Below are 27,478 nucleotides of genomic sequence, written 5' to 3' on the forward strand. Positions count from 1 at the left end.
TTCTTGAGGATATGGAATCATGACTTTTCTCATTCTATCTCAGTTTGTCTGAAAATATTTTAATTTTACCATTATTCTAGATTGACAGCTTAGCTGGATGTAATATATGGTGACATTTTTGTTGGTATTATGCCATTACCATCTGACCTTTTGGGGACTATTGAAGTCTGTTTCCTTGTTATTCCTTTGTAAGTTCCAATTTTTCTTTAGTTATTTTCAAGGTCATCTCTTTCTCTTGGGTGTACTGCAGTTTCATTACAATGTGTACAATGCACTTTTTCTTTTTCTTCACCCTCATTCAGGGCTTATTATGCCTCCAGACTCTGAGGATCTTATTAATTCTAGAAATTTCTTAGCCAATATCTCTCCATATATTGCCTCTTTGTTTTCTCTCTATTCTTCTAGTACTCATATTGTATGTTATGGGTTTTTTAAACTTGCTCATATTTTTCATTTCTATACTTCTCCCTACAGTGTTCCAAAGAGTCCCTCTGATCTGTCTTCCAGTCCTCTGATCTTCCATTCAACTGTGTCTAATCTGTTGTTTAAGCCTTCCACTCAAATTACAACTATATTTTTTATTTTTATAAATCTTTATATAGGCCTTTTTCTACCTTCTTTCTTTTCTCATGGTATTTTTTCATATGGTTATTTTGTGTCTTTGAACATTTTAAACATTTTTGGTTATTTAACTTTTAATCATTTTAAACATAAATTTTTAGATGGTTCTTGATCTGAAATCCTTGAAGTGACTCTAGCATATAAAAGACGTGTTGTTTCCTCTCAGTTCTGTAATTTGGGGCTGTGAGAATATGTACTTTGGACCATTTCCTGACCCATATGGCCAGCCCTATCCTTTGGGCTATATCTGCATTTTCTTCTGCCAGCTATCTTTGGGTTAGTGATTCCCTAGGACCAGCTTTATGTTAATTTCTCAGCTTGAGATTCTGAGGGATTGTACATTTTTTACCCAAAATTCCACCTGAGACACACTTGGAAGTTTGATTTTTAGGGTAGAATCCTTCTCAGTGTTCTCAGAATCCAGACAGAGACAAGGAGCTTTTCCTCTAACTTGTGCCATGGGCACATTTCCCCCTAGTCCACTGTTAGGCCAAGTAGGTGACCTTTTAGGATATCCACTTGGAACAGAAATCTTCATTTCAGCTTCTTGCTTCTTGTGGGCCAGAGCCCTCATCTTCTTTTCTCATGTGGACATTAATATCTAAACTCCAGGTTCCAGTAAGTGAGACTGCTCTGTGCTCCAAACAGCTAGGCTTTGAGCACTTTCTGAAGCAGTGGGAGCTCTTCACTTTGGTACCTGTAGGTGTTTCCCAAGCTATCTAGCCATCTCCTCTACTTCTTTGAACAGTCAACATTCTTGTATGTTGTTCAGCACATCTAGGTATGTGTAGCAGTAGGTCCTTTAGTTTATCTGATCCTTCCTTCCTTCATTCTAGAAACTTCCTAAGTCATGCTATCTTATTTTGAGCTAATTGCCATGTATGGGCAGATTGTGGTGGGGAAGGAGACAGACTTGCTCTCCAATCACCTGTCTAGCAATCTGCCCAAACACCCCGCTCCCAGCCTGCGTTCATTCCTTTGCCCAGGGAAAATTCAGCATGAAGTGAGGAAACCTAAAGATGTGGGCCACACCAGTAGTTTCTTCACACCTTGACGATGTGTCACAGTGCCCCTTGAGCTTTGATGGAGGTATCTGGACATTTTGCCTTGGCAGTCTTACTGAATTTCCCTAAAACATTCAGAATGGACAAAATTCAACTTGAAAAGCTTCTCTCCAGTACACCAGAAATGAAAAAAAAAAAAAAAATCCCTTGAAGTAAGAAAATACCAAAAAGAATGCTTCTTTTTCCTGAGATTGAAAATGGACAACTGTGACTCAATGATATTTGAAACCACTTTATTGAATCTTTTACTTTATTAATACTTGGTTCCAAGTTGCTGACATTGCTTCCCACATGACTTCAGTTTTTCCTAAGTGAGGGAGTCTTTAGAAACAAGTAGCATCACTTCTATTTTATTGAGATCTTGAAAGGGCTTAGATTTAAGTAGTATCCAAGGACAACCAGACCATTAAAAAAAAAAAATCTTACTCAGTCCCCTTCCCTATGCAAATTGCTTTTTTGTGGAGTCACATTTTAGAGCTATTCCCTCAAGTTTTATCCGGGAGGCCTGTGAAACCTACCCATCTTTGAAATAGGGATAGCTGTGACATCGGCCACTGACATCACACATTGTACCCCACCAGGACTATGAGCACACCCTTGGAGGCAGCTCACCTAAGTCAGAATCCTACCTCTATTTCCCAACACTTGGGTGACCTTGGCCCCATCACTTTTAACCTCTGTGAGCCATTGTTTTCTCACCTGCAAAATAGGGGAAATAATTCTTGTTTCGATAGAATCTACATTAAATAATTCTTATTAAATGAGATAATGGATATAGATTTAGCTTAGTGTCTGGATAATATGGTAAGCAATCCATAAACCATAGCCATTATTACTCATGAAGTACCCTCTGTGAAGCCCAACCTAAGGAATTCTGTAAGAATATTACACTGGGGAAAGTTTTTACTTCCTTAAAGTACTGTGGTGCACCCTCCTCTCAGGTGATTGGTAGGACTTTCCTTCTGCCCCAGGTGCCAGTTCTAAACCAATTGGCATCTTCACTCATTCAAGCCACCATCTGTAGATCTGTAGAAATCCTTGCTCCTGCAGGGCTTCAGACCTGTGTAGATCTGGTTTCTGTTTTTCAGGCCTGACCCTCTGGATTCATCAGCTGTATATTTTCTCTTAATCTGGCTTTTCATCTTATCTATATTTTGTATTAAATACGAAGATAAAATGAGGCACATTAAAGTGCCTAGCACTTAATTCTCAATAGATTGTTCTTCCTTTAACATGTTTTTCTCTTTCCCCCTTTCTTCCTTTTTACTCACTATATTTTCTCTGCAAAGTAATATTTACTATTAAATTTTTTTCCTTTTCATGATAAAGTCATAAGCATACTTCTAGAAGCATCCTGGAATTTATTGTTAAATAACTGTTACTGTGATAGCCCTGTTTATAGGTAGTTGATGGTGACTGCAGTGGACATTAATAAGCTGGACAGAAGGTACCTTGGACACAAGGTACACAAAAGTTGGACACAAAAGTTGAGCAGAATTTCCTGACAAGGTAGTGAGTAAAGTTCTGGCCAGGCCAAATTCTGGCTGTGGCCTTTGCTAAGTCACTTCCTCTCCCTGATCTGCAAAAGCTGGTGGCAGACAGTCTCAGGATTTCTGTGCAGGTCATAACCAGTGAGATCATGTGGGCACTTGGGATCCGAAAGCTGTGTGACTTAATGTTGTTAATTTCCTTATTGTTGCTTCAGGCATTATTAACAAAGTAGCTTCAATTTTACAAACCCTGTAGGAGTGATGGAAGACCCAGAACTTTCTTTAATTTTATGCATATTTGGAACTTCAGAGTGGTTTTCTTATATTAAATGTACAAGGTTCTGAGGCAAATTTCCATGCTGTGGTTTCCTCTCATTGGCTCTTCAGGTGAATAGTTGGTCTGAGAAATGTCAAAATGAATCCATCAGGAAAGTGCCCTAACTGTGTGAGAGCTGTGAAGTAAAGAGCACCAAACATTCCAGCAACATCTGAATCCAAGCGGTCCATGTTGAAGGCCACTTACATGTGTCCAATTCTCTAAGGCTATTTGGAATGCCTTTTTTATTTATTTTAAGAATTTTGATAGGACCAATAATAAGTTGCATTAGGAAATGTATCATTACTTATGGTTCTGTTTTCTTTTAACACATATGGAACATTATTTGATTAGATTACTTCTCCTTATCAATTTTAGCCCTACATGTTGCTTGGTCATTTGTGAAAACAAAAGTCTCTCTTTTATTATGATAACAGCAAATAGTCATTTATATTACAAAGTGCTTTAAAAACCTGTTAACTCACAGCAAAACTGGGAGGCAGTTGTAATCCCCACTGCAAATCAGGGAAACTGAGGCTTAGAGCAGTGAAGGGACTCGGGCTGAGTCACTAGTCTTGTAAAGAGGAGCTCTGGGGAAGGAGGCAGGTGTCGGTGCCTGGGCCTGGCAACTTTCTGCTGTATCTTGCTCCCTGAAGCCCTGCGGGAGCAAGGATTTCTTTTTCTGTAGAAGAATGTGCCCTGCCCTCAAATGAGCTTCAGCCATATCGTAAGCAAGTTCACTTGGATTTATAAATTTATAAATGCACAAATGTATTCAGGCACATCATTGCTTCTATAAGCTTGGCTTTCTCCTCTGGTAGAAGTCAGAATGGTGTTCAAATTGCCCCCCTCAGAACTTCAGGGATTCCGAGGGGCTGCTAGAAGAGAGGGCTGCCAGAGGCAGGAAGCAGAGGTCAGTGTGTGGGATATGATGCCCACTTCAATTAGAGCCGCTTTGCTTTAGCTCTGCCAAACTACACCGCGTAGTTCAGGGGGTACAGATTGGAAGGATGTCAAGTGACAGAGAAATTAGGGTTCTGCTACTTAAAAAAAATACCTACACTAGGAGACCCTCAGTCAATGGTGCTCAAAGTAGTCAATTTGAAGTGAGCTTCACACCATGGTCCCCTGTGTGACATGGAGAATGATTTCCTCCATTCACAAGAAGAGCTTCCTCCAGGCATAATATTGGATGATGAATCCAAGACCCAGAGACTGCAAGGGATCTGACCAAGACCCTATAGTTCAGAGGAGAAAACCTCAAGATTTAAACTTAGATATCCGGACTTTTATATATGCCATGCCCTCTGCCAGGGAGGCTACCCACCACCCCCACCTTCTGTGACCTCATTGGTTCCCAATCTCTTGGGTCTGAGCTCAATGATGCTTCCACAGGGAACCTTCTGTAGCCTTTAACTTAATGGATATAATGTAGCTTCATGGCAACATGTATCTTTTCTCCATACACTTTAGCACAGTTGTCATTTACATTTCTTTCTAATTCTTTGATTAATACCTATCTCGTGTGCTAGACTGAGTTCCACAAGGGCTAGATTGTATCTAGTTTTTGTTTTGTGTTTCACCTTTAGGTCCTCAGTACTTATAGAATTCATGACATAGAGTGAGTGTTTACTATTTATTTGCTGAATGAATTAATTAGTGAATTGGATGGATAGATGGATGGATGGATGGATGGATGGATGGATGGATGGATGGATGGAGAGCAGATGTCTGACTCTGGACACAGTGATTTTAAATGTGGCATGTGCTGCCTCTGAAGTCCCTTTCTATTCTGACCACTGCAGTCCCTGACAGTCACTCCCCAGGGCCATGATGCTTTTTGTTTGCTGGTAGTAAGTTGAGGAATTTGAAAGGCCATCATGGGAGAAGGATTGGAGGGCTAAGGAAGAGAAACACACGACACATTTGTCAGCTCAGTGTAAAGGGGAGCTCCCTCCCAGCCCACACTGTGGACGCCTGGAATGTGCTGCCTCTGAAGTCATCCTACATAAGACTTGCCAGAAAGAACTCATGCATGGACCTGAAGATCTCTAGGGTCCCTTGTCTTGGATTCTGTGGTTTCACAAAACATGTTACCTCTATGATATTTAATCAAGATATCACTGCTGTATTCCAGTCTAAAATACCATGGATAGAGGAAGCTCTTCTTGTGAGCCAAATTCCGATTTTGTCCCTCCCCCCTCACATTGTCACTCACTATTTATCAAAAGATGACACTACTATTAATGAGACTCAGTTGCTCCTTAGAGGTATTTGCAAAGTAACAGCATTGTTGGGAATGTATGTAAATTTCCTTTTACTGGTGTGTAATTATTTCAATATTAACTGAAGCTGAGTCTTAAAATATTCATCTTGTTTCATCCACTAATCATTGAAGGAATAAAAGTTACAACATAACACAGTCGTGGGTAATTCTGTTCCTGAATCGTGGGGGTGAAGGATGGATTGTAGTGTAGTCCTTGGATGGGAAGTTATTAGCAGGCAGTGGATGGTGTGGTAGACCATAACAGCTTAACAGTCCTCTGTTGTTTGCAGAGAATGATATCTGAAGTTAACTGAAGGCCAGCCTTTTTATGCAGTGAAGCAAGGTCCTTCCACCTTCCAGAAGATTTCTGTACGGACCTGATCCTGGACACACTTGTTTTGACTGATTGCTTAAAGATGAATCTTTAGCTAAAACTTCTTAACTAAAAACATCAGGCCCCAACACAGCCTCCAGCCTCCAGCCTCCCACCCTACCATTTCTGTACTCTACCCTCTGTCCATCCAGATTGGCCGCTGTGAACGACTTGCTTCTCCTTAAACTTATCCATGAATGCTCACCATTCTGTCTGAGCCCTTGGCAGAAATGACCCTTGTTCTTTTACCACTTATCCATGTCACAAACTCACTTCTCATTCTTCCAGTACCACTTCAATTGGCATCAGTTTGTGAAACTGTCCCAGTCTCTCCTAGGCAGGGGAAACCACCCTTTGTATATGTCATAACCGAAACCAGCCTCACCCTGTGCTTGTGTGTAACGTGTCCTCTCCTGGTAGATCCCGCACCCTCTGAACACATCCTCACTGGGCCACTTCTAACTGGAACTTACGCTCAGCAACTCTTGGTTGGAATACAATGACTGCCTCTATTGCTGGCGCACCACATGTAGAGTTCTGCCATCTGGATTGTGCTCCTTGCCCTTCAACTGTCAAAATCCTACTTGTACTTGAAGATTTAGATTTAATCTCATCTCCTCTGCCAGTCTTTTCTGACCTCTGAGTTGTTTACAGTTGGAGCCATTTATTTAACATTTGGCTTGAATAACTTCATCCTTTGGCATCTTTTCATGTATGGATGTCTGAACACTCATGTGGAATATGATTTCACTGAGCACAACGTCCCTGAGGTTCAGCCACCGTGTTGCATGTATTGTATCAGTGGTCCATTTTACAGATGAAGAAATTGAAGTCCACACATCACCTACAATGGGGCTACAACAAAACTACAAGCAGTAGTACAAACATTGTATAGGATACTTACACAAATGGAGATGACTGTCAGGCCACTATGTGATACAAACTTCTGGGATCACTGTTGCAATTAACATTTGCAATTAACCAATTTTTAAGTGTACAGAGCAGTGGCATTAAGCACATTCACATTATGTCGCCACCATCTATCTCCAGAATTTTCTTAAGTTCCCAAACTGAAATTCTGGAATTCTGTCATTGACTAAAATGTCATCACAGAGCATGTGACTGTTTAGCCTGTTCCTTCCTGTAACCCTGGGATGCCCTTTCCCCTCAAACTGCCACTGTGTCTCCCACAGAGCAGCCACTGCATGAATATTCACGTATTGATCCAGGGAATCATGTACCTGTTTGTATTTGTGGCCTACCTCAGCACAGAATAAATAATTTCCCATCAATTGACTGCATGGAATAATTGCTGATCAATTGGCTGAGTTGGAAATGTAGCACTTTACCTGCCACCAATCTTCCGTTTTTGTAACCTAACTCATCCTCCAAAGTGTCAACATGATTGGGAAGCTGCCTGGAACAGTACCTAGTTAAAGTTAGCTCTGTTGACTTTAGCTCGGCAGATCTAAGCCAGAGAGAAAAATAAAATCTCTTCCAAATTTTCCGCACAACTGAAAAGCACAGAGCTTTGGAAATCTGTGCAAAATGAGGCATTGCTTCAAGTTTGTTAAAAATGTAAAAGAATGGTGTGGAACACCATAGAACAATTGAAAAGAATTTGTCAAATATGGTCAGACCCCATAGCATTATGAGGGGGGAATCTAAAAACATTCATTTGTATAAAATTAAGGGCATCTTAGTTGCTGAGATAAAGAGATCATGAGCTGTTTCATCTGGGGAGGACAGAAAAAGTCACAGTGTAACCATAGCCGTTTGTCTGTTTTGTTTTTGTTTTTTCATTATGATGTGAGATTTCTAATACCCACTTCTAATAATAATCAACTAGGTAATTTGGGCCAAAACTCCTCTTTGAATTTATTTTTTATTGTGATAAAATGCATGTAACATAAAATTTGCAATTGACCACTTTTTAAGTGTACAGAGCAATGCATTAAGCACATTCACATGATGTCGCCACCAACCATCTCCAGAATTTTCCTGTCTTCCCAAACTGAAATTCTGGGATTCTGTCATTGACCAAAATGTCATCATGCAGCATGTGACTGCTGCACCAAATAGCTCCCCATTCCTCACCCCCCAACTCCTGGCAATCCCCAGGTGCCTCACCTAAGTGGAATCAAACGGGATTTTTGTGTTTTTGTGTCTGGCTTATTTCACTGAGCACATCCTCGAGGTTCAGCCACCTTGTTGCATGTGTTGTATCCTTGATCTGTTTTTATAGATGAGGAAGTTGAAGTTCAGATCACATGTCACTCAAGTCTTTCTGTGTGGGCCAAAGTAGAGGCTCTGTTACCTTTAACTACATAAATAATCATACCAGCTGTTAACGGTAAGCCTGAACTATGCTCAACACTTTACCCATATATTTTTCATTTGGTCCTTTCAATCACCTTATGATTTTGTTATCTGTATCCTCAAATGATAGCCTGAGTCAGAGATTCAGAACCGGCCCAAGACCCTGAAGTTGAGAAGTAGAAGTAGTAGGTTCACCTACATCCTGTGCCTCTTCCTAAGAGATTCCATTAGAAGATTTCCCTCAAAGCAGTTGTTTTCATGCGTATAAAGACCCAGAACTTCCGTCCAGCCTGTAGGATGCAAGAATAGGGACCCCCTCCCCCACTGTTGCTTGTCAGGAGCTGCTCACAAAGGAGCAGAAATCAAAACCTGGGGGCGCTTTGAAACCTCCCCAAAGACTTGGCAAGTGTTTGATATTAAAAGGCACTTCTTGCCTGCAAAATCTATGTCTCTAAGGAACTCTCAGTTGCCGACGTGAGGTTGACTGGGAGCTGGGCTGGGATGGGGGTGGCCTAGCTGGTTTCCCTCTCCCCGTCTCTGGCCCTGCCTCCATCAAGGCCTGGATTAGAGTCGTCTTTCCCAAGGCAGCAACTGTCAGAGGAACCATCTGGTCTGGTTTCTTGTGACTGACTCCAAGGAACAGAAATCCCTCAGGGAGGACATTGCAAGCTCTGTAGCAGCAGCGAGGAAAAGCAACTCTGAAACTTGCTAGCTGTGAATGAAAGGGAGAGATGTGCTCAGAACAGGCCCCAGGAGGACAGGCTGAAGACAGAGCATTCTGAGAATAAGACCTTGAACCTCTTACTTGTGAGAGTCTGTGGGGTGGGGGGAGGAGGAAGGGAGCTGATGGAGAGAGAGCACAAGTGTGGTCCAGTATGTCTGTTCTTGCAAGCTCCATCGGTTACAGGGTGGCTCTCAGGGCGGGCCCTGCCAAGCTGTCATCTCCCCTCACTGGACCAACTTGCATCTGTCTCACTGTGTCACTTCTATCCTGGATGCAGCTTGGGCCTCTGCCTCAGCCCTTCCCTTCATCCAGGCAGGCTCTGGGAATGCTGGCCAAATGGCTGGCTCATTTCCTGCGTGAGGGCATTTCCTTCAGAATCTTGTCTGAGCTGGAGCCCAGAAAGAGCCCCAGAGCCCATTTAGTTATTGTCATTTTGATTTGGATTTGTTTGATGGCTAATGATGATATCAAGCATCCTTTTTTGAATTTTTTGGCTATTCATATTTCTTCTTTTGAGAAATTTCTATTCAAATCATTTGATCATTTTTAATTCCATTGCTTATTTCTTTGTTGTTAACTGTTTTGAATTTCTTATGTATGCTGAATATTAGTGCTTTGTCCTGTTAATCAGAAATAAAATGATTATTTAAAAATAAATCCCAGAGCAGTTCACTAGGAAAAAAATGAGTAATTAGACCCTAAGTCTTATTATCAGAATTTAATTTTCTCCTCTTTCCTTTGGATTTTTTTTTAAAATAAGGAAGGTAAAGAAAAGAAAAGAAAGGCTTGGGGTATAGCCCAGTGGTAAAGTAACTTGCCTGGGATGCATGAGGCCTTGGGTTCAATAGGAAGGAAGGAAGGAAAGGAGGGAGGGAGGGAGGAATTTATTTAGTTTCTAGATTGTTACTTTAAATTTTCCCAATTCTGTGCAATAATTCATTGCTGTCCCTGACTTCTACCTTTCATTTATCTTTTGCAGCTAAAGCTAAACATTCATTTATGCTCTATTGGAAGGAAGCTCTTGCTATCCTCAGATCAGGGTCAGATTCCAAGACCATGAATAGAAGTTAAAAAGAAACACATAAAAATAATACAATGCTTCATTCCCCAAAGTTCCCTTCCTCTCTCTAATAAGCCATACAAGTAAAGGAAGAAGAGGAGACAAACAAGTACACACTCGAGTCCCCACTTAATCTGCAGCTTTGCTTTCAGCAGTTTCAGTTTTCCAAGGTCAACCACAGTCCATAAATATTAAGTAGAAAATTCTAAAAGTGAACAACTCATAAAGTTTTAAATTGTACATTGTTCTGAGTAGTGTGATAAAATATGCCATCTCACTCTGCCCCATCCAGGATGTGAATCATCCTTTCTCCAGTGTATCCATGCTGTATAGACTACCCACCCTTTAGTCACTTAGTAGTCTCCTCAGTTATCAGATCAACAGTGCAGTGTCATGGTGCTTCATGTTCAGTAATATTTATTTTACTTAATAAGTAAAATAACAATACTGTCAAGTTTTTAATTGACCTGCAAAAATTGTTCTATTTTGTTGTTTTTATTGTTAATCTCTTAATGTATCTAATTTTTAAATCAAATTTCATCATGTATATGTATGCATAAGAAAAAATATGGTATGTATAAAGTATGGTACTATCTGTGGTTTCAAGTACCCACTAGAGTCTTGGAATGCACTCCCCACCAATAAGGGCGATGACTGTGTTGAGCCTGTGGAGGCCTTCATGGAGGCCTGGCTCTGTGTTAGCATGCCACCTACGTACCTTCATGGAGGCCTGGCTCTGTGTTAGCATGCCACCTACCTACCTTCATGGAGGCCTGGCTCTGTGTTAGCATGCCACCTACCTGCCTTCATGGAGGCCTGGCTCTGTGTTAGCATGCCACCTACCTGCCTTCATGGAGGCCTGGCTCTGTGTTAGCATGCCACCTACCTACCTTCATGGAGGCCTGGCTCTGTGTTAGCATGCCACCTACCACCCTCATTCAGTGCTCACAAGACCTAGGAAGCAAGTGTTAGCCTCATGATCCAGATGAGATCACTGAGGCCAAGGGGTTATATAAACTGGCCCACATCTCACAGGTAGCAAAACACAGAATAGGAATTGAAACCAGGTGTCTCTTAACTACAAAGTCAACTTCTTCTCCACCCTGCACCCCATTCGGCTCTCCATTTTCAGGTGTGGCCATGGACCTAGTCCCTGTCCTCTCCTACCCAAGTCCAACCCCACTCATGAAACGTTGTACAGATTGACCCCCCCAGGCACAGCATGTCTGATATGGGGGCTACAGACCGAGCTTCTGTCTCCCACAAGCTGCAGTCAGAGGAAGAGGGAGCCAGGGAAGCCCAGTCTTGTTACTCTGCAAATGGCACCTCCCCCTTGACAGCCTCTTCTCTCTCTGAGTAATCCCTGCATGAATAGGTGGTGTCTGCAGTGACTACTGGTCATGCGTAGTCTATTCTGGGAGGTGTTGGGCACGCCATCCAAGAACATGCAGTAGCTGCTCTGCCACAGATGGAAAAGCAGACTATTGTGGATGTTGTAGGAGCTGGGTTTGGGCTGGATCCCACTGAAAGGTTTTATTTCAAGTGCAGATCTTGGTTGGTTGCCAGGATAAACCAAATGGTTGTGTAATAGAAGCATTTCCTCCCTCGCTGGAACTCTGACCCCTTGTTCCTTCTTTTCAGGGAGCCTCCATGGCCCCGAGTCCTCTTACAGCATCCCTTGGATGGTGCACTTGGAACCAGGGATCCATGATGCTCTTTGCAGTAATTTGGTCATTGTTAGATTTATCCCTTAAGAAGAAAAACGAGAAATATCTGGGAATGGACTCCCTTTTATTTTTGTTGCATTTTAAAATGTTTATTTCTTAGCTTTTTAAAATTAAAACATTTTAATTGACATATAAATGTGCATATTTTTGGCATGCAGTATAATGTTTGATTCCATGTATACATTGTGTAATAATCAAATCAGGGTATTTTGCATATCCATTACCTCAAACATTTATCATTTCTTTGTAGTGAGAACATTCAAAATTCTCTTTTCTGGCTACCTTTGAAATATTCAATACAATATGGTTAACCAAAGTTGCCCGGCTGTGAAATAGAAGATTAGAACTTATTCCTCCTATCCAAATGCGACTTCGTACCCATTGGCCAGTCTCTGCCTGTCACCCCCTCCCCAGACTTTGCTAGCTACTCCCCTACTCTTCTAGATCTCGAATGAGAGAGAACATGTATTTGTCTTTCTGTGCCTGGCCCATTTCACTTAATCTGTTGTCTTCTAGGTTCATCCATGTTACCACAAATGACAGGATTTCATCTTTTTTAAGACCAAATAGTATTCCTGTGTGTATGTATGTATGTATGTATGTGTATGTGTTTGAACACATGTATAAACACCTAATTTTTTTTTAACCATTCTTCCATTGATGGGCCCTTAAATTGATTCCCCCTGCCTTGGCTGCATGCACGTGGGCGTGCTGGTCTATTCTACATACTGATTTCATTTCCTTTGGATATATACCCAGTAGTAGGATGACTGGACTCTTTGACATTGATAATATTGACAGACCTTTTTACTGATCCAGACTTGACTGTTCTCAGCACCTACACATCCTTGTCTTTAGTCTAAAGTTAGTGCCAGGGAGGAGAAGATGGCCAAACACAGAATCCTCCCCTGCTGGTTTATGCCACCCTCCGACAGCTCCTCAGTTGCCCACTTGAGGCTCCCGGCAGCCCTGACTCCTAAAGTTTCTGCTTGAGAAGCTGGACTTGCACAGAGTGGTGGAGCTGGGTGGACCTTGGCAGTCACCTTAGAGTAGGAAACAGGATCCAAGAGAAAGTTCCAGAAAAGGTTTGAATCATGTTTCTGTCTCATGAGCCAGGCTGTGCCTCTCAGAAGTGGGAGCTGATGGGAGGCCAGAGGAGGTGGAAGAGGTGAGGGCATGGCCCAGCAGTGCACCAGGGCTCACCGAGAAGCCCCCAAGGGAGGGTACACTTGGCTCTGTGTGCTGTGTTCTCCTCACTAGCACAAATCCCTGAACACACAGGGAGGTCAAAACTCTCCTTGTAGGTCCTGAATGCTCCCCACTGTACTAAACAAACAGCGGCATTCCAATGCCCATGGGAAGTGCCAGAGGAAAACTCATCTGAAGAGTGAATCTCAGAGTGCTTGAGGCTGTATGTGGAGGAGGGCATGGCTGACTGCACAGCCAAGCACCTGGAAGGCCCCTCTCACTGTCCCTCCTCCCCTGGCCTCTGGGCCTCTGGGCCTCCAGACATGAGTTGGTCCAGAGAGATACTGGATTCTTCTCACGTGCTTACCTCTTTCCAGCTCAGTGCCTGGAACCTCTTGTTTGTTGAATGGCTAAAGGAATCCCTGAATGAACTAGTAATAGTCAAAGCCCTTTGAAGCTCAGACACTCCTAAGACTCTACACCAAAATCGCTATAAAAAATTCAAGCTCTAGCCAGCAACCAACTTATTTTAGCCAATATCCCAATGCAATGAAATTCTAGCACAAAAAAAAAAATTAAGAATCTCTCATCAATCTTATTATAATGGAATTTGACCTCCCAAACTTAGTAATGGGAAATCTTACTAATTTTTCCCAAGAGTAGAAGCAGTGATGCACATAAAAGAGAATATTTATTTGCCTGTAAAACTCCAGATATTCTCCTCCAGGGAGTTTCTCATCTTGGAGCTTTGGGCCCCTTGGAGTCTGGCAGGTAGACTACAGCAGCTGCGTGCTTCCCAGCCCTGAGGTGCAGGGACTGCACTGCACTACCCCAGTCTCCAGGGCTATAGCCTTGTTTTCTTACCCTCTCAGCCCTCTTATTTTCCCAGTCAACATCCAGGTTTCCCAGCACACCTTTCAATGACCCTATAGGCAGGAAAGACCTTTATTAAAGCATCCCTGCTCCCTGTGGGTCCCACTCCAAGCACATCCCAATCGTCTTCATCTCCACCAATGTCCTTGCTGTTAGTTGAAAGGCTGAGCCAAAAAGAACATGGAGTTCATCCATCTCTTTCATGAGTGATTCCAAAAAGTTAGGCTTTCCAGCAGTTTGCAAACCTCATTACTACTTAGAACAACTTGGTGTGTTAGTCAGCTTTTCATTACTGTAAGAAATGTCTGAGGTAAATCATCATAAAAAGTTGAAAGGTTTATTATAGTTTTGGAGGTTTTACTCTGTAACCAATTTGCTTTGGTTGCTTTGGGCCTGTGGCAGCACATCATGGGGGGCATGAAGGCAGAGGGGGTTCATTTACCTGATGGCTGCATGTAAAAGAGAGAAAGAAGAAGGGGCTGGTTCCTATTATCCCCTTCAATGTCATGCCCACAGTGACCTAAGACCTCCTGCTAGACCACCTCCCACGAGCACCAGGGGAGGAGGACAGAGCTTTAACACCTGAGTCTTTGGGGAGCATTTAGGATCCAAACTAGAGCATTGAGCTATAAGGAAGAGATCCAAGGTGTGAAAGAAAAGAGAGGTGTTTGTAGCTGTGATGGTTAATAGCCGGGCTCTGAAATCAATTTTGGTTTCTGCTTTTATGATATTGAGACAAAATTCACATAACATAAAATTAGCCATTTTGAAAGAGTATAATTCAATGCCATTTAGCACATTTACAAATTGCATGACCATTACATCTCTCAGTTCCAAAACAGTTTCATCACTCCAAAAAAAAGCCTTGTACCCATTAAGCAGCTGCTCCCGATTTTCCCCTCCTCCCAGGTCCTGTCAGCCACCAATCTGCTTTCTGTCTCTGTAGCTTTCCCTAGTCTAGACACGTCATATAAATGGAATCATGCAATATGAGGTATATTATGTCTTGACATGTTTTTGAACTTCACCCACATATCTAGTTTCCTTCCCTATATATCAGTATTTTATTCCTTTTTATGGCCAAATAATATTGCTTTGTATGGACATACCATATTTTGTTTATATATAGTCATCTCTTTTTTAAATATTCTTTACTTGTAGATGAACACAGTACCTTTACTTATTATTATTTGGTGCTGAAGATCGAACCTAGGGTCTCACACATGCTAGGCAAGTGCTCTTCCACTGAGCCACAACCCCAGCCCATATTCATCTCTTAATGAACACTTCCACCTTTGGGTGACTGTAGACAGAGCTGCTATGAAAATTCTTCCACAAATTTTTGTTTAAGACAACGGCTTTCAATTCCTTAGGGTATAATTCCTGGGTGTTACTGGGCCACATGATAATTCCACGTGATAATTCTTTTTGATGACCCACCAAACAGTTTCCCACAGCAGTTTGTGCTGTTTTACATGCCACCAGATTGCCTGGCATGGCACCCAGCCCTGCCACTTACTAGCTGTGTGTGCTGGGACCAGTTACTTTCATCTCTGTGCCTCAGCTGTACCCCAGAGGATAATGCTGTTTATCTGGAGGGTGGTGGTGTTTAACTGAAGGGTCAGGGGCGAAGGGCTTATGGTAATGCCCGGTAAGTAAGCAGTTTTTTCTGCTGTGGTCACTGTTGTTGCGGGAGAGTCGGAGTCAGGGCGGGTGAAAGAGTGAGAAGCATTCAGGCTCAAAAATGCTGCCTTGTGGGTCTGGAAGAACCAAAAGATCCTGCTCAGGCACTGGCGGCTGGGCGCTGAGGGCACCCCTCCTTCTACTTGCCTGAGCTGCAGGCGAGTCCGTGGTTTTCATGGTCCACCTGAGTCTCCTGCTCATGGCTGAGCTGTGCAGGAACAGAGAGGCAAGTGGGATGAGGTCCCTTTCTCCTTCCTGGGAGCGGGCGGCTGAGCCGGCTGACGGTGGCCTGTGCTCTCTGGCCTGCCCTGCAGCTGGGTTCTCACAGCATCTCAGTGACTTCTTCCTGTGGCTCCTTGCAAACAGGGGCTCTGTGTCTGGCTGAAATGCAGGGATCTCAGAAAGACCCGGCCCCTACATCTTGGGAGGTCGTCCTTCCTGAAAGGGGCTGTATGTGGGAGGAAGAAAGAGCAAGATGACCAAGCGCAGGTAGGGGACAGAGGCAGGAGATGCTGCAAGAGGAGGGGAGGGGGAGGGGGAGGGGTCAGGACCAGGGCAGCCAGGAGTCTGGTGTTAACACAGGGGAGGGATGTGAACGGGAGTGAGAACAGTCTGGAAGCGTCACGAGGCCCTCAGAGGCAAAGGCTCTGTGCTCAGGTGGCCAAGATGGAGACTGCCAGGTCTTCCTGTGGGGGTGGAGGGTGGCCAGCCCACAGAGGCCTGCTGCTCAAGGCTCTGGCATGAGTGAAAGCCACCCAGAGAGCACGTGGCCCCTTCCTGGTCAGGCTCAGAACTGGACGGTGTCACCCCAGGGCGTCTGCCTGGGGTCCACTTGGTTGACTTCAGTCTCATTACCTGAGAGGCAGAAGGCCTGCCGTGGACCGTGCTATAGCAGGGACTAGAAAAGAGGGATTCCTGTGACTCTGAAGTCACAATGTACAGGAGAGAAATGTAGATGCCCAGAGAGGGAAGGTTGCAGACCCCTGGCCCACAGCCAGTGAGAGGCAGCTCAGGGAGAAATCAGGCCAGCCAGCCTTGGCCTCATGGTCTTTCTGATGAGATGAACCATGGTGTGTCTCCACAACTGTCGTGCAAATAGCAGGCCCCACTGATGTGGCTTTCACGCATTCCAGAACCACCCAGTCGCCCATGAAGGTCAAGTCAGCTCACCATGCTGAAGCAGGAAGCCAAGGTCATTGTCTACCCGGCACATACATGACATGCATGGTCCATCTAGAATGATCGTCTTTGGCCTAGGGGGGTGCTGAGACACCCCTCAGCCTGTCTCCGGCCTCACCATTATTGCAGTGTGCCTTGCAAACATGGCTATCCCCTATGCTGTGGAAAGGTGGGGGCATGCTGGCTCTGACTTCTAATCCTGGCTGCTTGTCAGAATTACCTGGGGAGCCTGGGAAAAGCCCAGAAACGCAGGTCCCCCCTCCTGGCTGCCGAATCAGACTCTCTAGGGCTTAGCTCGGGAAATCAAATCTGTCAAAAGCTTCCTTCCCAGGGGACTCTTATGCATCTGGTCCAACAGGAACCAGCAGTCTTGATTATTCTAGCTAATATCTCCCTAACCATCAGCTTCATCCCAAAGCATTTAAAAGATGCAGGTCATTAGTGAGAAGTGATATTTCCCCAATGAGATGTGGGTGGTACCTGGAGCCTGGGCTCAGGTCCCCACTGCGTTTGGGGAGGTCTGGTCCTAGCAGGCAACCCAGCTCCTGCAGTCACAGACACGTGTCACTCACCCGCCTGCATTCTCTTCCCTCTGTAGGACCAACAGGACCAGCCACTGTTACCGCATCACCTATCGCCACATGGAACGGACACTGTCCCAGAGAGAGGTCACACACGTCCATCAGGCTGTGCAGGAGGCCGCAGTGCAGCTTCTGGGCGTGGAGGGTCGGTTTTGATGTCACCTCTTCTCCCCGCCTGTGGCCCTCTCAGGGCTCCAGGATTTGCTGAAAGAAGAAAACCTATTGTTTGTGACCTGGAACATCAATCATCTGTTGGTAAATGGTCAGTTTGAGGACTTCGAGGAAATAAAGGATCGCTCTTGAAGGCGTTGGCATAGCATTTGTCTTTTATTTGGGGGAAGGGGAAACGGCAGCACTAAAAAGTTCCCTCCTGTTTCCTTGAGAAATGCTTAGCCCACTGGCTCTCCGTGTGGTTAATTGGTCCCTGGGTTCCATTAAGCACCAGGCATGATTTCTTTCCTGACAGGCGCTTCACCCACGTAATGAGTGAAGCCACGCAGCGGGACTTCAGAAGCTCTGGGCATAGTACAGGCATACCTCGTTTTATTGTGCTTTGTTTTATTGAAACTTCTAGTGCTGCATTTTTACACATTGAAGGTTGGTGACAACCCTGTGCTGAGCAAGTCTGTCAGCGCCATTTTTCCAAGGGTTCAAATGATCATTAGCATTTTTTTTTAGCAATAAAGTATTTTTAATTAAGGCAGGTACATAGTTTTAAAACCTAATGCCTAGTAGACAATAAAGTAATGTAAACATGAATTTTATATGCACTGGGAAACCCAAAAATCCATATAACTCAGGTGATGGCAGAATCCACTGTGCTACAGTGTCCTGGAACCAAACCCGGGGTATCTGCAAAGGATGTCTGCGCAGGAAGGCTTCTGAATCAACTTCCGTTCCTTCCTCCTTTTCCTTTCTGTTTTGCAAAGGTCAAGCTTCAAAGAGGGCACTGGTGAAATGCCAGGGCTGCCCTTCAAAGTGAAAGGAGTCGTCTCTGAGCTGGGCAAGGCATCCATTTGCTTTCCATAAACCCGAGGCTTGGAGTCAGGCCCTTGGCCCCGGGGCTTGGGCCTAGCGACCTTCTGCCCCACCGGAGAGGGGAAAAGGAGAGAGAGCTGCTGGGGTCTGGGAGGCACACGCAGGCCAGCCCGCCAGCTCCTTGCAGTTCTGTCCCCAGCAGGAGGCCTCAGCTTCTGGAAGGCGACCTTTAAGGAAGGATGTGGGACTTTGATGCGCCCCTCCGTCCCAGGCACTTTGTAGTCTGCCTCTTCACTCATGACCAGTTTAATAATCAGATTCTGTCCCTGATGAGGACCGTGAGTGCTGGGATAAATATTTGATGAGGGGTGGCCATTACCGACGAGCACGTGGGGGTGACAGCCGCTTTCCAAAGCGAAGGAGGGCCTCGGCTGGCGTCTTATTAACTCGGAGTTTGCCCTTGGGTTTTCAGGGCAGCTAGTTAGGGAAGCCAGACCCCAAATTTGGAACCAAAGCCTGCCCAGGATCGTGAGTCCCACTGGGTGAGATTCCTCCAGTGGGTGGATCTGCGTGGGAACACACAGGTGATCAGCATTTACCACGGGCCATGCTGACCCAGCCCTGGGCTGCACCTCCAGACCACCCCTTCCTCCTCAGGACCAGGTCGGCATTCATGGATAATCCCTAACCAAACAAGCTACGTGGGTACCAGGAAAACAGCCTGGCCCATGGCCCACGGCCGAGCAAATCTCTGTCACATAGTACTCGTGCCAAGCCCTGCACTGGGAACTGGAGTGGGGCTGACATTCAAGAGGGCTCACAGGGGCGGTTCTTGAACATTCCTCTCGACACTCTATGAGGTTCATTCGGCCATGATGTAAATGTGCAGATAAGGGAACAGAGGCCTAAAGAAGTTGCAGGACTTGGCCAAGCACGTAACCAGAAGGGGACCCCGAGGTGCTCCCTAGGCCTTTATTCTGTTTCTGTGAGAACTGCAGCCTCCAGGACTCATGGGAAACCCCCCTCAGGGCCCACTCATGCCAGAGTGGGCCTGCCCTACGCCACGGAGCCTGGGGAACATCCAGCTCTTGACATTTCCATGTGTTTTGCACAGAAAAGTGATGAACCCCAGGGAGAAAGCTGAGTTAATTCATAACACGAGCAGTCACATTGCAGTGGCACCCCCTTTCTCCACAGAAAAGACTTAACTGGGCTTCTCCAGAAATCTTCACCCAGATTTTAGAACTGTCAGCAAAAGAGTCTCTGCAAAAGAGTCCACTATAGATAAACTTCCTATTTTCGTGTTGCCTTGTTTTACTTGGCCACTGGCCGAGAAGATACCAGCACTCCAGGTGCTGGACACCCTTACTAGTTTTTCACAAACGTACCAAGTATAGTACTTTGAAGAAATGTGCAAACAAGGCCTCTGGCCTTGAGCTGGGCTTCACAGAGATGTCTACATTTTTAAGATAAGTTACAAATGGGCCCATGGTAACAGCTGGCAGGGGGAGGAAAGAAAGGGGAGAAGAAGCTCTCCCCTTCTCAGGTGTTGTCCTTAAAGGGTTAACTTGCCCAAAATTTAGTGAAAGAAAAAACTGCTTTTATGTGAACTTCTGACCCCCTCCCCTTACATGCTGGGTATAAAACTCTGAAACTACTTGAACTCAGGGTTCAGAGGATTAATTGATTTCAGCAAAAGCTGTGCCCTCTGAACCTAGCTGCAGCCAAATAAAACTGTTTCCTGCTATCTTCGGTGCCTTGCCTCGTTTGTCCCTGCAACATTTTTAGCGACCCAGATGGGACCGAGAAAGTAAGGAAGGCTATTCTGCCTCTCTTGTCTCCAGGGACCGGCTTCCCTGGGGCGATGGGGGACAGCGGTCCCCTTGGCATGTGCAGGCCACTCTTGGCCTGAAGGAGGATCCACTCACCCAGTGCCCTGGGGCTGCCACCCTGGAGCACAACCTGAACCCACAGGCAGCAGGAACCAGAATTAGGGTTTTGGAGCACCGCCCACCTGAACAGGTAGGACCCGGGTCCATTTGGTTTTGCAGCCACCTGACTTCCCCTTCGAGGCCTAAGCGGGTGGAGGAGAGGCTTGATCACCCTCTGTTGGGTCCCTAGTACCCTCCAAAGTGGTTGGAGCTGAAACGGATCTGGGGAGTCGCCCGAGTAGTCTCTGTTCGGGGTCCGCGAGCAGAGGGGAAACCGTGACTCCCCTTCTGTTTGGTTGGAATTGTTGGAATTTGGGCGGTATAGAAATCCTGTCCTGGCCATGTCTGTGGGAAAGTGTGTGAATGAGACGGACAAAGGGAAGGGTTCCAACCCAACCCGAGGGCCGAAGCAAGTGCAGAGTCCTGCTCCGCGGTTCCGTGGCACCTCATACAGTCTATGGTGGAATTTCACCAACCAACGTCCAGGTGAAAGCTCCAGTTCGGGGGTTGATACGACCAGCAAGGCTAAGAGGGCCCCAAGTCCCCGCGAGGGGACCGGCCGGAGAAGGACGAAGCGAGTCTTGTCCTAAGTGTGTTTTGTTCTCAGTGTGCGACACCGATGCAGGGTGGACCATGGGAGGCACACTAGGGAAACCGAGCCTTCTGACATGTGTGTTAGAAACCTTTAGGAAGGTTTTCCTGGTAACTGGGGTGAGACTCACTCCACAAAGGTTGCATACTCTGTGAATTAGAGTGGCCCACCCCAGATGTGGGCAGGCCACCAGAAGGGTCTTTGGATGAGAGAGTCATTGCTGAGGTCCTTTGACTGTTGTTGGAACCCCTGGCAAGAGATAGTGCAGAAACAGCCCCCTTGGTTGAGAGCCTGTCTAGATGGACAGTCCAAGCAGATGTTAGCCAGGAGCACAGTGGTCTCTAAGACCCAGCGGAAAGCAGATAAACAGAGAACCTGACTAGGAAACACAGGAAGGGGAACGGTTTTCCCCATGAGCCAGAAGAGGACCCAGGACTTTATGTGCCACTCTACCCAACTCTGCAAAGACCACTGGGACAACAGACTGTCCCCTCAGCCCCCTTGTCCTCAGAGGCAACAAATGATGGCCCCCAATACTGGCTACTCCTTCCTCTGTGATGGCCTCAGAGCCAAAGGCTTCCTAGGACCAAAGACGCTTTCACCTCCCAAGATGAAGGTGGGAGATATGTCCCAAGACCAGAGCCACAACTCAGATGAGAACTCTCCAGATGCCCCTGCAAGGGACTAAAGGACATTCCCATGTTGACCTGAAGGAGACACCTCAGGGAGACAAGGCAGTTTTGTGTGCCAGCCTTTCTCCACCATTGAGCTCATAAGCTGGAAAAACCATACTCCCTCCTACACGGAGAAACCCTGGGCCATGCCTGATCTGATGCAGCCCATTATCCAGACCTAGGACAGGGCCCCAACAAAGAAGAAGTCTAAAGATAGATGTCAAGAGGCCCTCAGAGAGAGTCTAAAAGAAAGGGGGAAAAAAAGAGAATAAAACACACTGTCTGTGCCCAAGAGTTAGAAGTAATTGGAGCCCGCCCTGAGCCCCAGCCTAAGCTAAGCGCATCTGCAGACAAACAGAGCCTCCTGCTGCTCCAGCATCTCCCTCTTGCACCCTCGATAGCCCTGAACATTTCTCTGGGCCCCACATCTGCCTAAGGCCCCTCTGCCCTATGAAACTGGCAGCAATGATCAAAAGAGGTGGGCCCAACTGACTCAGAGCTGAGTGTCCAGGCCACCACCGCTGCCGCCCCTCTCCCTGCCCAGAGGTGCCGGGGGGAGGAGGGGCACCAAACAAACATTGCAGCCGCAGTGCAAGTTTGTCAGTGAAGAAATGCACAGGCACAAGCAACAGGTGATCAGTGCACCCTTTGTGGGACAGGCTCAGAGAGCCATTTGCCAAAAATTACAATCCTAGAGGGCTTTACTGAGCAGTGTGCCAGTGAGCTGATTAAGGTGACCACCACAGTTTTCATCAATTGAGACCCAGAGGCTCAAAGACAGGCAGACCAAAAGGATAAAGAGGAGGATGGATCTCCTTAGAGCTGTCCTCACCACAAACCCAGAGGTCACTCAAAGGGGGGTCTCACTAGAACTAAGCCAATGGTCCAAATGTTTATAAGGAAAAAAAAAGTGTGGCCAGACAAAAGGGGAAGCCTGCTCAGAAACTGAGACTTGAACAGAGAAGGAGCAAATGCTTTCCCCCCGCCTTTGGCCCTAGCCCCTCCTTTCAGTTTCTTCCCACTTGCTCAGAAGTCGATGGTTGACGAATACGGCAGGGTCCCATAGACACACAGAACTGCATCTGATGCATGGGACCCAGGAGGGCCTCAGGAGGGCTCAGCTGCTGCAGGCCCCCAAATGAACCAGGAACATGTTCATGTTAACAGCCAGTAGTGGGCCATAGGGTGCTCACTCCAAAAGGACGTGCCACCCTGGCTCCAAGCCACACACTGTGAGCCACCAGCAGGAAGGGCCACAGAGCCCCATGTACCCAGGCATACTGAACAAAAACACAAGTGGGGCAGCTACAATATACAATTAGAGCAGGCTCCCAGCTGGCAGGAGGAGAAAGCCACACAGTCAAAGAGCAACACTGAGGTGGGCACAATGTGGCTGCCACACTGGGACCTGCACAGGACCACACCGCTGCCCTCCAACCTTGGCAGACGGCCCACGGCAAGATTGACATAGGTGCCTTTTATACAAATGATGTCCCAGGTCATCAGTCTCTGCTAAGATTTACATTAGATTTAAGAGTTGGAGAATCCTAGCAGCCAAGATCCTGCACTAGGAGATAACAAAAAAAAAAAAAAATTCCTGCATCTTAAAGCACCAGAGGCTCTATGTACGCCTCCCTTCCCTAAATGACAGTTCCTCCCAGGGGCTTGAATACACCATCTTTGCGACAGCACTGGACTCTAACTTAAAAGTCCACATATATCAAGAAAAAGTCAAATACCTTGGTTACCATCTGACTTAGCAACAGAACAGAACAACCACTGAGCCTCAAAACAGGAGATCTGCTCAATTCCAGCCCCTTCATCAGAGTAGAGAATTCTTGGGGGCTACTGGGTTCAGCCATATATGGATCCCTAACTTTTCAGTCATGGCAAAACCCCTCTATAAAGCCACAAAGGGGGGAAAACGAGATCCTCTGATGTGGGGGCCAACACAACAAAAGGTTTTAAGGATATTAAACAAACACTTCCAGTACATTTGGATTAGGGCTCTCTGACTTCACAGAATCTTTTCTTTCTGTATGTCCATGAACAGTCTGGGGTGGTTGTAGGTGTCTTGACTCAGGTCCTGGGGTCATGGACATTTATTCAAATAGCTGAATTTTCTAGCCCAAGACTGGCCACCTTGTTTATGGTCTCTTTCAGCCATAGATCTTCTGGTGTTGGAAGCTGATAAACTGGCCATGGGACAAAAATTGGTTTCAGGGTTCCTCATTCAATTTTGACATTGTTAGAATATAAAGGACACTATTGGTTGACTAATGAAAGAATGGCCAAATATCAGGGCACGTTATGTGAAAACCCAGGTGTCTGCGATGAGGTCGTCAGAACTCTAAACCCAGCAACTTTGCTGCCCATTGGACCTGGAAAACCTGATCACACTGTCTTGAAGTCATGGATGAAGTGTTCTCCAGGAGACCAGACCTGGCAGACCAGCCCTCAGGGACCCTGATGTGGAGAACTTCACAGATGGAAGCAGTTTTATAAAAGATAGAGTATGTTTTGCTGGATATGCAATGGTCACTCTGGACTCCACTGTAGGCAGAACCTCCGCCTCAGGGAACTTCAGCACAAAAAGTAAAACTTATTGCTTTGACTCAAGCACCTCAGTTGACACCAGGAGTCTGTGTGGATATTTACATAGACTCAAAATATGCGTTTGCTACCCTTCATGTTCATAGGGCCTTATGTAAGGAAAAGGGGGATGATGGATGGGCAAGAAATTCTTAAACTTTTGGATACACTGTGGGCTCCCAGGAAGGTTGTGATTATATATTGCCAAGGTCATCGAAAGGGAAACACGGTGGTTTCTCAGAGCAGCCGGAGAGCTGACAGAGAGGCCAGGTTAGCTGTCTGCAAGAAATGGGAAGAAAATCCAGTCCCAGGTTTAAATGCTGCCCTTCTGCCTGGCCGACTAGCTAACAGAATGGGAGCCAACATATTCCCAACATGAAAGTAAGTGATTTAAGACTGAAAAAGAAAATTTTCTCCCAGGTGGATGGTGGAGATTTTCTAATGGCCAGCAGAGCCATCCCGGAGATTCTAGCCCCAGCCTTTATCAGACAGCTTCGCAGGAAAACATGTTGGACATGTTGTAAGGACAAACAAGGCAAGGCATCGAAAATAGCAGGAAACAGTTTTATTTGGCTGCAGCCAGGTTCAGAGGGCACAGTTTTTGCTATATTCAATCAATCCCCTGAACCACGAGTTCAGGGAGTTCCAGAATTTTACACCCAGCATGTAAGGGGAGGGGCTCAGAAGTTCACAGTCTGCAGAAGTTAACAAAAAAGCAGCTTTTCTTTCACTGTCTGGGCAAGTTAACTCTTCAAGGACAACACCTGAGAAGGGGAGAGCTTCTTCTCCCCTTTCTTTCCTCCCCCTGCCAGCTGTTACCATGGGCCCATTTGTAACTTATCTTAAAAATGTACACATCTCTGTGAAGCCCAACTCAAGGCCAGAGGCCTTGTTTGCACATTTCTACAAAGTACTATACTGGATACGTTTGTGAAAAACTAGTAAGGGGTGTCCAGCACCTGGAGTGCTGGTATCTTCTCGGCCAGTGGCCAAGTAAACAGGGTGACATGAAAATAGGAAGTTTATCTACATTGAACTCTTTTGCAGAGACTCTTTTGCTGACAGTTCTAAAATCAGTCTGGGTGAAGATTTCTGGAGAGGCCCTTTCAGTGGAGAAAGGGGGTGCCACTTCAGACATACAGCACTCGAGACAGTTCCGAGTCCCCCGGCCTTGCCTCGTTTGTCCCTACAACAACATTGCAGTTCAAGAAACTCATGGTATAAAACACAGTGACTGGTGTCAGTGCCATCGCTGTGACCATGTGGGAGGCTCAATTCCTCCTTTGTCAGATGGCACCATGACAGTGCCTGCTTCAGAGGCTTGCAGCAAGGGCTGAGTGGGACAGAACCCAGCTCCTCATGAGCCATTGATAAGAAGCCCCCACTCTGATGAGTATTCAGGGGAGAAGGAGGAAACCTTGACCCCTTAGAACTGGAACAGGTCCCGACGACATTCAAGTCTCCCCCTAATCTATACGTGAGGACCCTGAAGTTCAGAAGAACCGAATGACGCACTTAGCACACAGGAACAGCTAAGCATGGGAGAGCAGGGCCAGAGCTGGGCTTCCCGGGCCTTTTGCCACACTGCATCAGCAGCCTGGACCCGTCTAAGTGGACAGCATCTTTGGAGCCTCGTCCCTCTAAAGCGTCAGGGGTCAGGGCTCCAGCTGGGTAGCTGCACCTCAGGGGAAGCTGGAGAGGCCTGTTCAAAGAGCCTGTGAGTGTGACTGTTGTCACTTGGTGGTCCTGTGAAGAAGTGCCTCCGGCATCCTTGTCGCCTGTCCCTTTGAGGTACGGTGGTGTGTGAAGGGTTTCCCTCCTTTAATGATGTTCTGAAAGCCCACATCCCAGGGCTGAGGTTCCAGTGTCCTGGTGCATGCCTGGCCTGATCCTGTGACAGGTGTCTGAAGATGGCAGCCACTCGTCATCAGCAGGTGCCAGAGACTCAAAAGCCATGGTGATAAATTCTGTGACCAGCTAGAGCTCAGGGGGAACAGAGGGCCTGAGGGCCAACAGCCACAAAGGCCCCAGCTGGTGCCTTTCTCTGTCCACGCTGAGAGAGGCCCTGGGGGACTGGCGCCTATACTGTACCTTGGAGCTGCTGGTCCTGGAACCATCAGGGGAGTGGAGATGGCCGACACTCCTCAAGGGGGCTGGCCCACGCAGGCTAGAAACAAGAAGGAAGCCCTTCCACATGGGACCAGCCTGCCTTTCCTTCCCTCCCTCCTAAGTGACTCAGTGTGTGCACAGCAGATTCCAAATGCCCCAGAGCTGGTTCCGCTCACGGCAGCCACAGGGAAGGCAGGCACTTGTGTGCGCTCGGTTCTCAAACCACGGGTTTCCCATGGCCCACTGACCATCACCACTCAAATTGCACCTGGGAGCTACTCCCCAGGGCCCTCTGCCCCCTGTCCATCTTCAGGTCACATCATCAACTCTCTGTACCTTTGGGCTTAGAATCCATGGACTCAACCAACTGTGGGTGAAAAAGATTCAAGGGAAAAAAATTGCATCTGCACTGAACATGCACAGACTTTTTTTTTTCTTGTCATTATTCTTGATACAGTACAGTCTAACAATGGTTTGCACAGAATTTGCATTATTTTAGGTATTACAAGTCACCTAGAGATGATTTAAAGGACAGAGGGATGTGTGTAGGTCCTATGCAACTACTGCGCCATTTCACATAGGGACTTGCTCGTCCGTGGGGTATCCTGGGAGCAGTCCCCGTCAGATGTGGGGGATGACTGTAATTGCTTTCCTAGTGCTGGGAGGCACTGCTGTCCCTGATCCCAGTGCTCATGACGTGACACTGGCTGATGTTCACAATGTCCAGGTGTGGCTCTCTGCATTTGCTCAGCCTCTAGAGAGCGGGCTGCTGTTCTGCTTCTGAGAGGAGGAGCCAGGAACAAGGCAGAGGAGCCCTGGCCAGGTCAGTGCTGTTCACCTGTGTCACCTCATCCTATCCTCACAACTCCAGGGCCTGCCCCCTCCCCCTCCCCGTCCCCATCGTCCAGGTAGGAAGTGAATATGGTCAAGGAGTGGTCATAAAGACAGACCTGAAGGAGACCTGGGAAGTTCAAGTCCGCACTGTCAGTCTGGCCTTCTGCTCCTCCTCCCCACACACGGCCCGGGCACCCCTGTGTTCAGAACTAGGGATTCATTCTGGGCCCTGCTACAGTCAGGGCCCATAGACAGATTTCCAGCCACGCAGATGAGGCTGCCCTGCTCAGCTCCTTCCTCCTGC

The 27,478-nt window shown here is 46.4% G+C and overlaps 1 protein-coding gene across 9 annotated transcripts in view; it reads left to right on the forward strand.

The window, feature by feature from the left end:
- Positions 1-17,766, forward strand: part of Fars2 (phenylalanyl-tRNA synthetase 2, mitochondrial) — a 507,072-nt gene extending 489,306 nt beyond the window's left edge. For all 9 annotated transcript variants that reach the window (XM_077801819.1, XM_077801818.1, XM_077801821.1 and 6 more), the window contains one exon: positions 17,482-17,766. In XM_077801819.1, the coding sequence (XP_077657945.1) occupies positions 17,482-17,620 (139 nt within the window). In that variant the 3' untranslated portion in view covers positions 17,621-17,766. The remainder of the gene's footprint in view (positions 1-17,481) is intronic.
- Positions 17,767-27,478: the final 9,712 nt, after the last annotated feature.

This window comes from Urocitellus parryii, chromosome 8 (genome assembly GCF_045843805.1).
Source record: "Urocitellus parryii isolate mUroPar1 chromosome 8, mUroPar1.hap1, whole genome shotgun sequence".
Taxonomy (NCBI): Eukaryota; Metazoa; Chordata; class Mammalia; order Rodentia; family Sciuridae; genus Urocitellus; species Urocitellus parryii.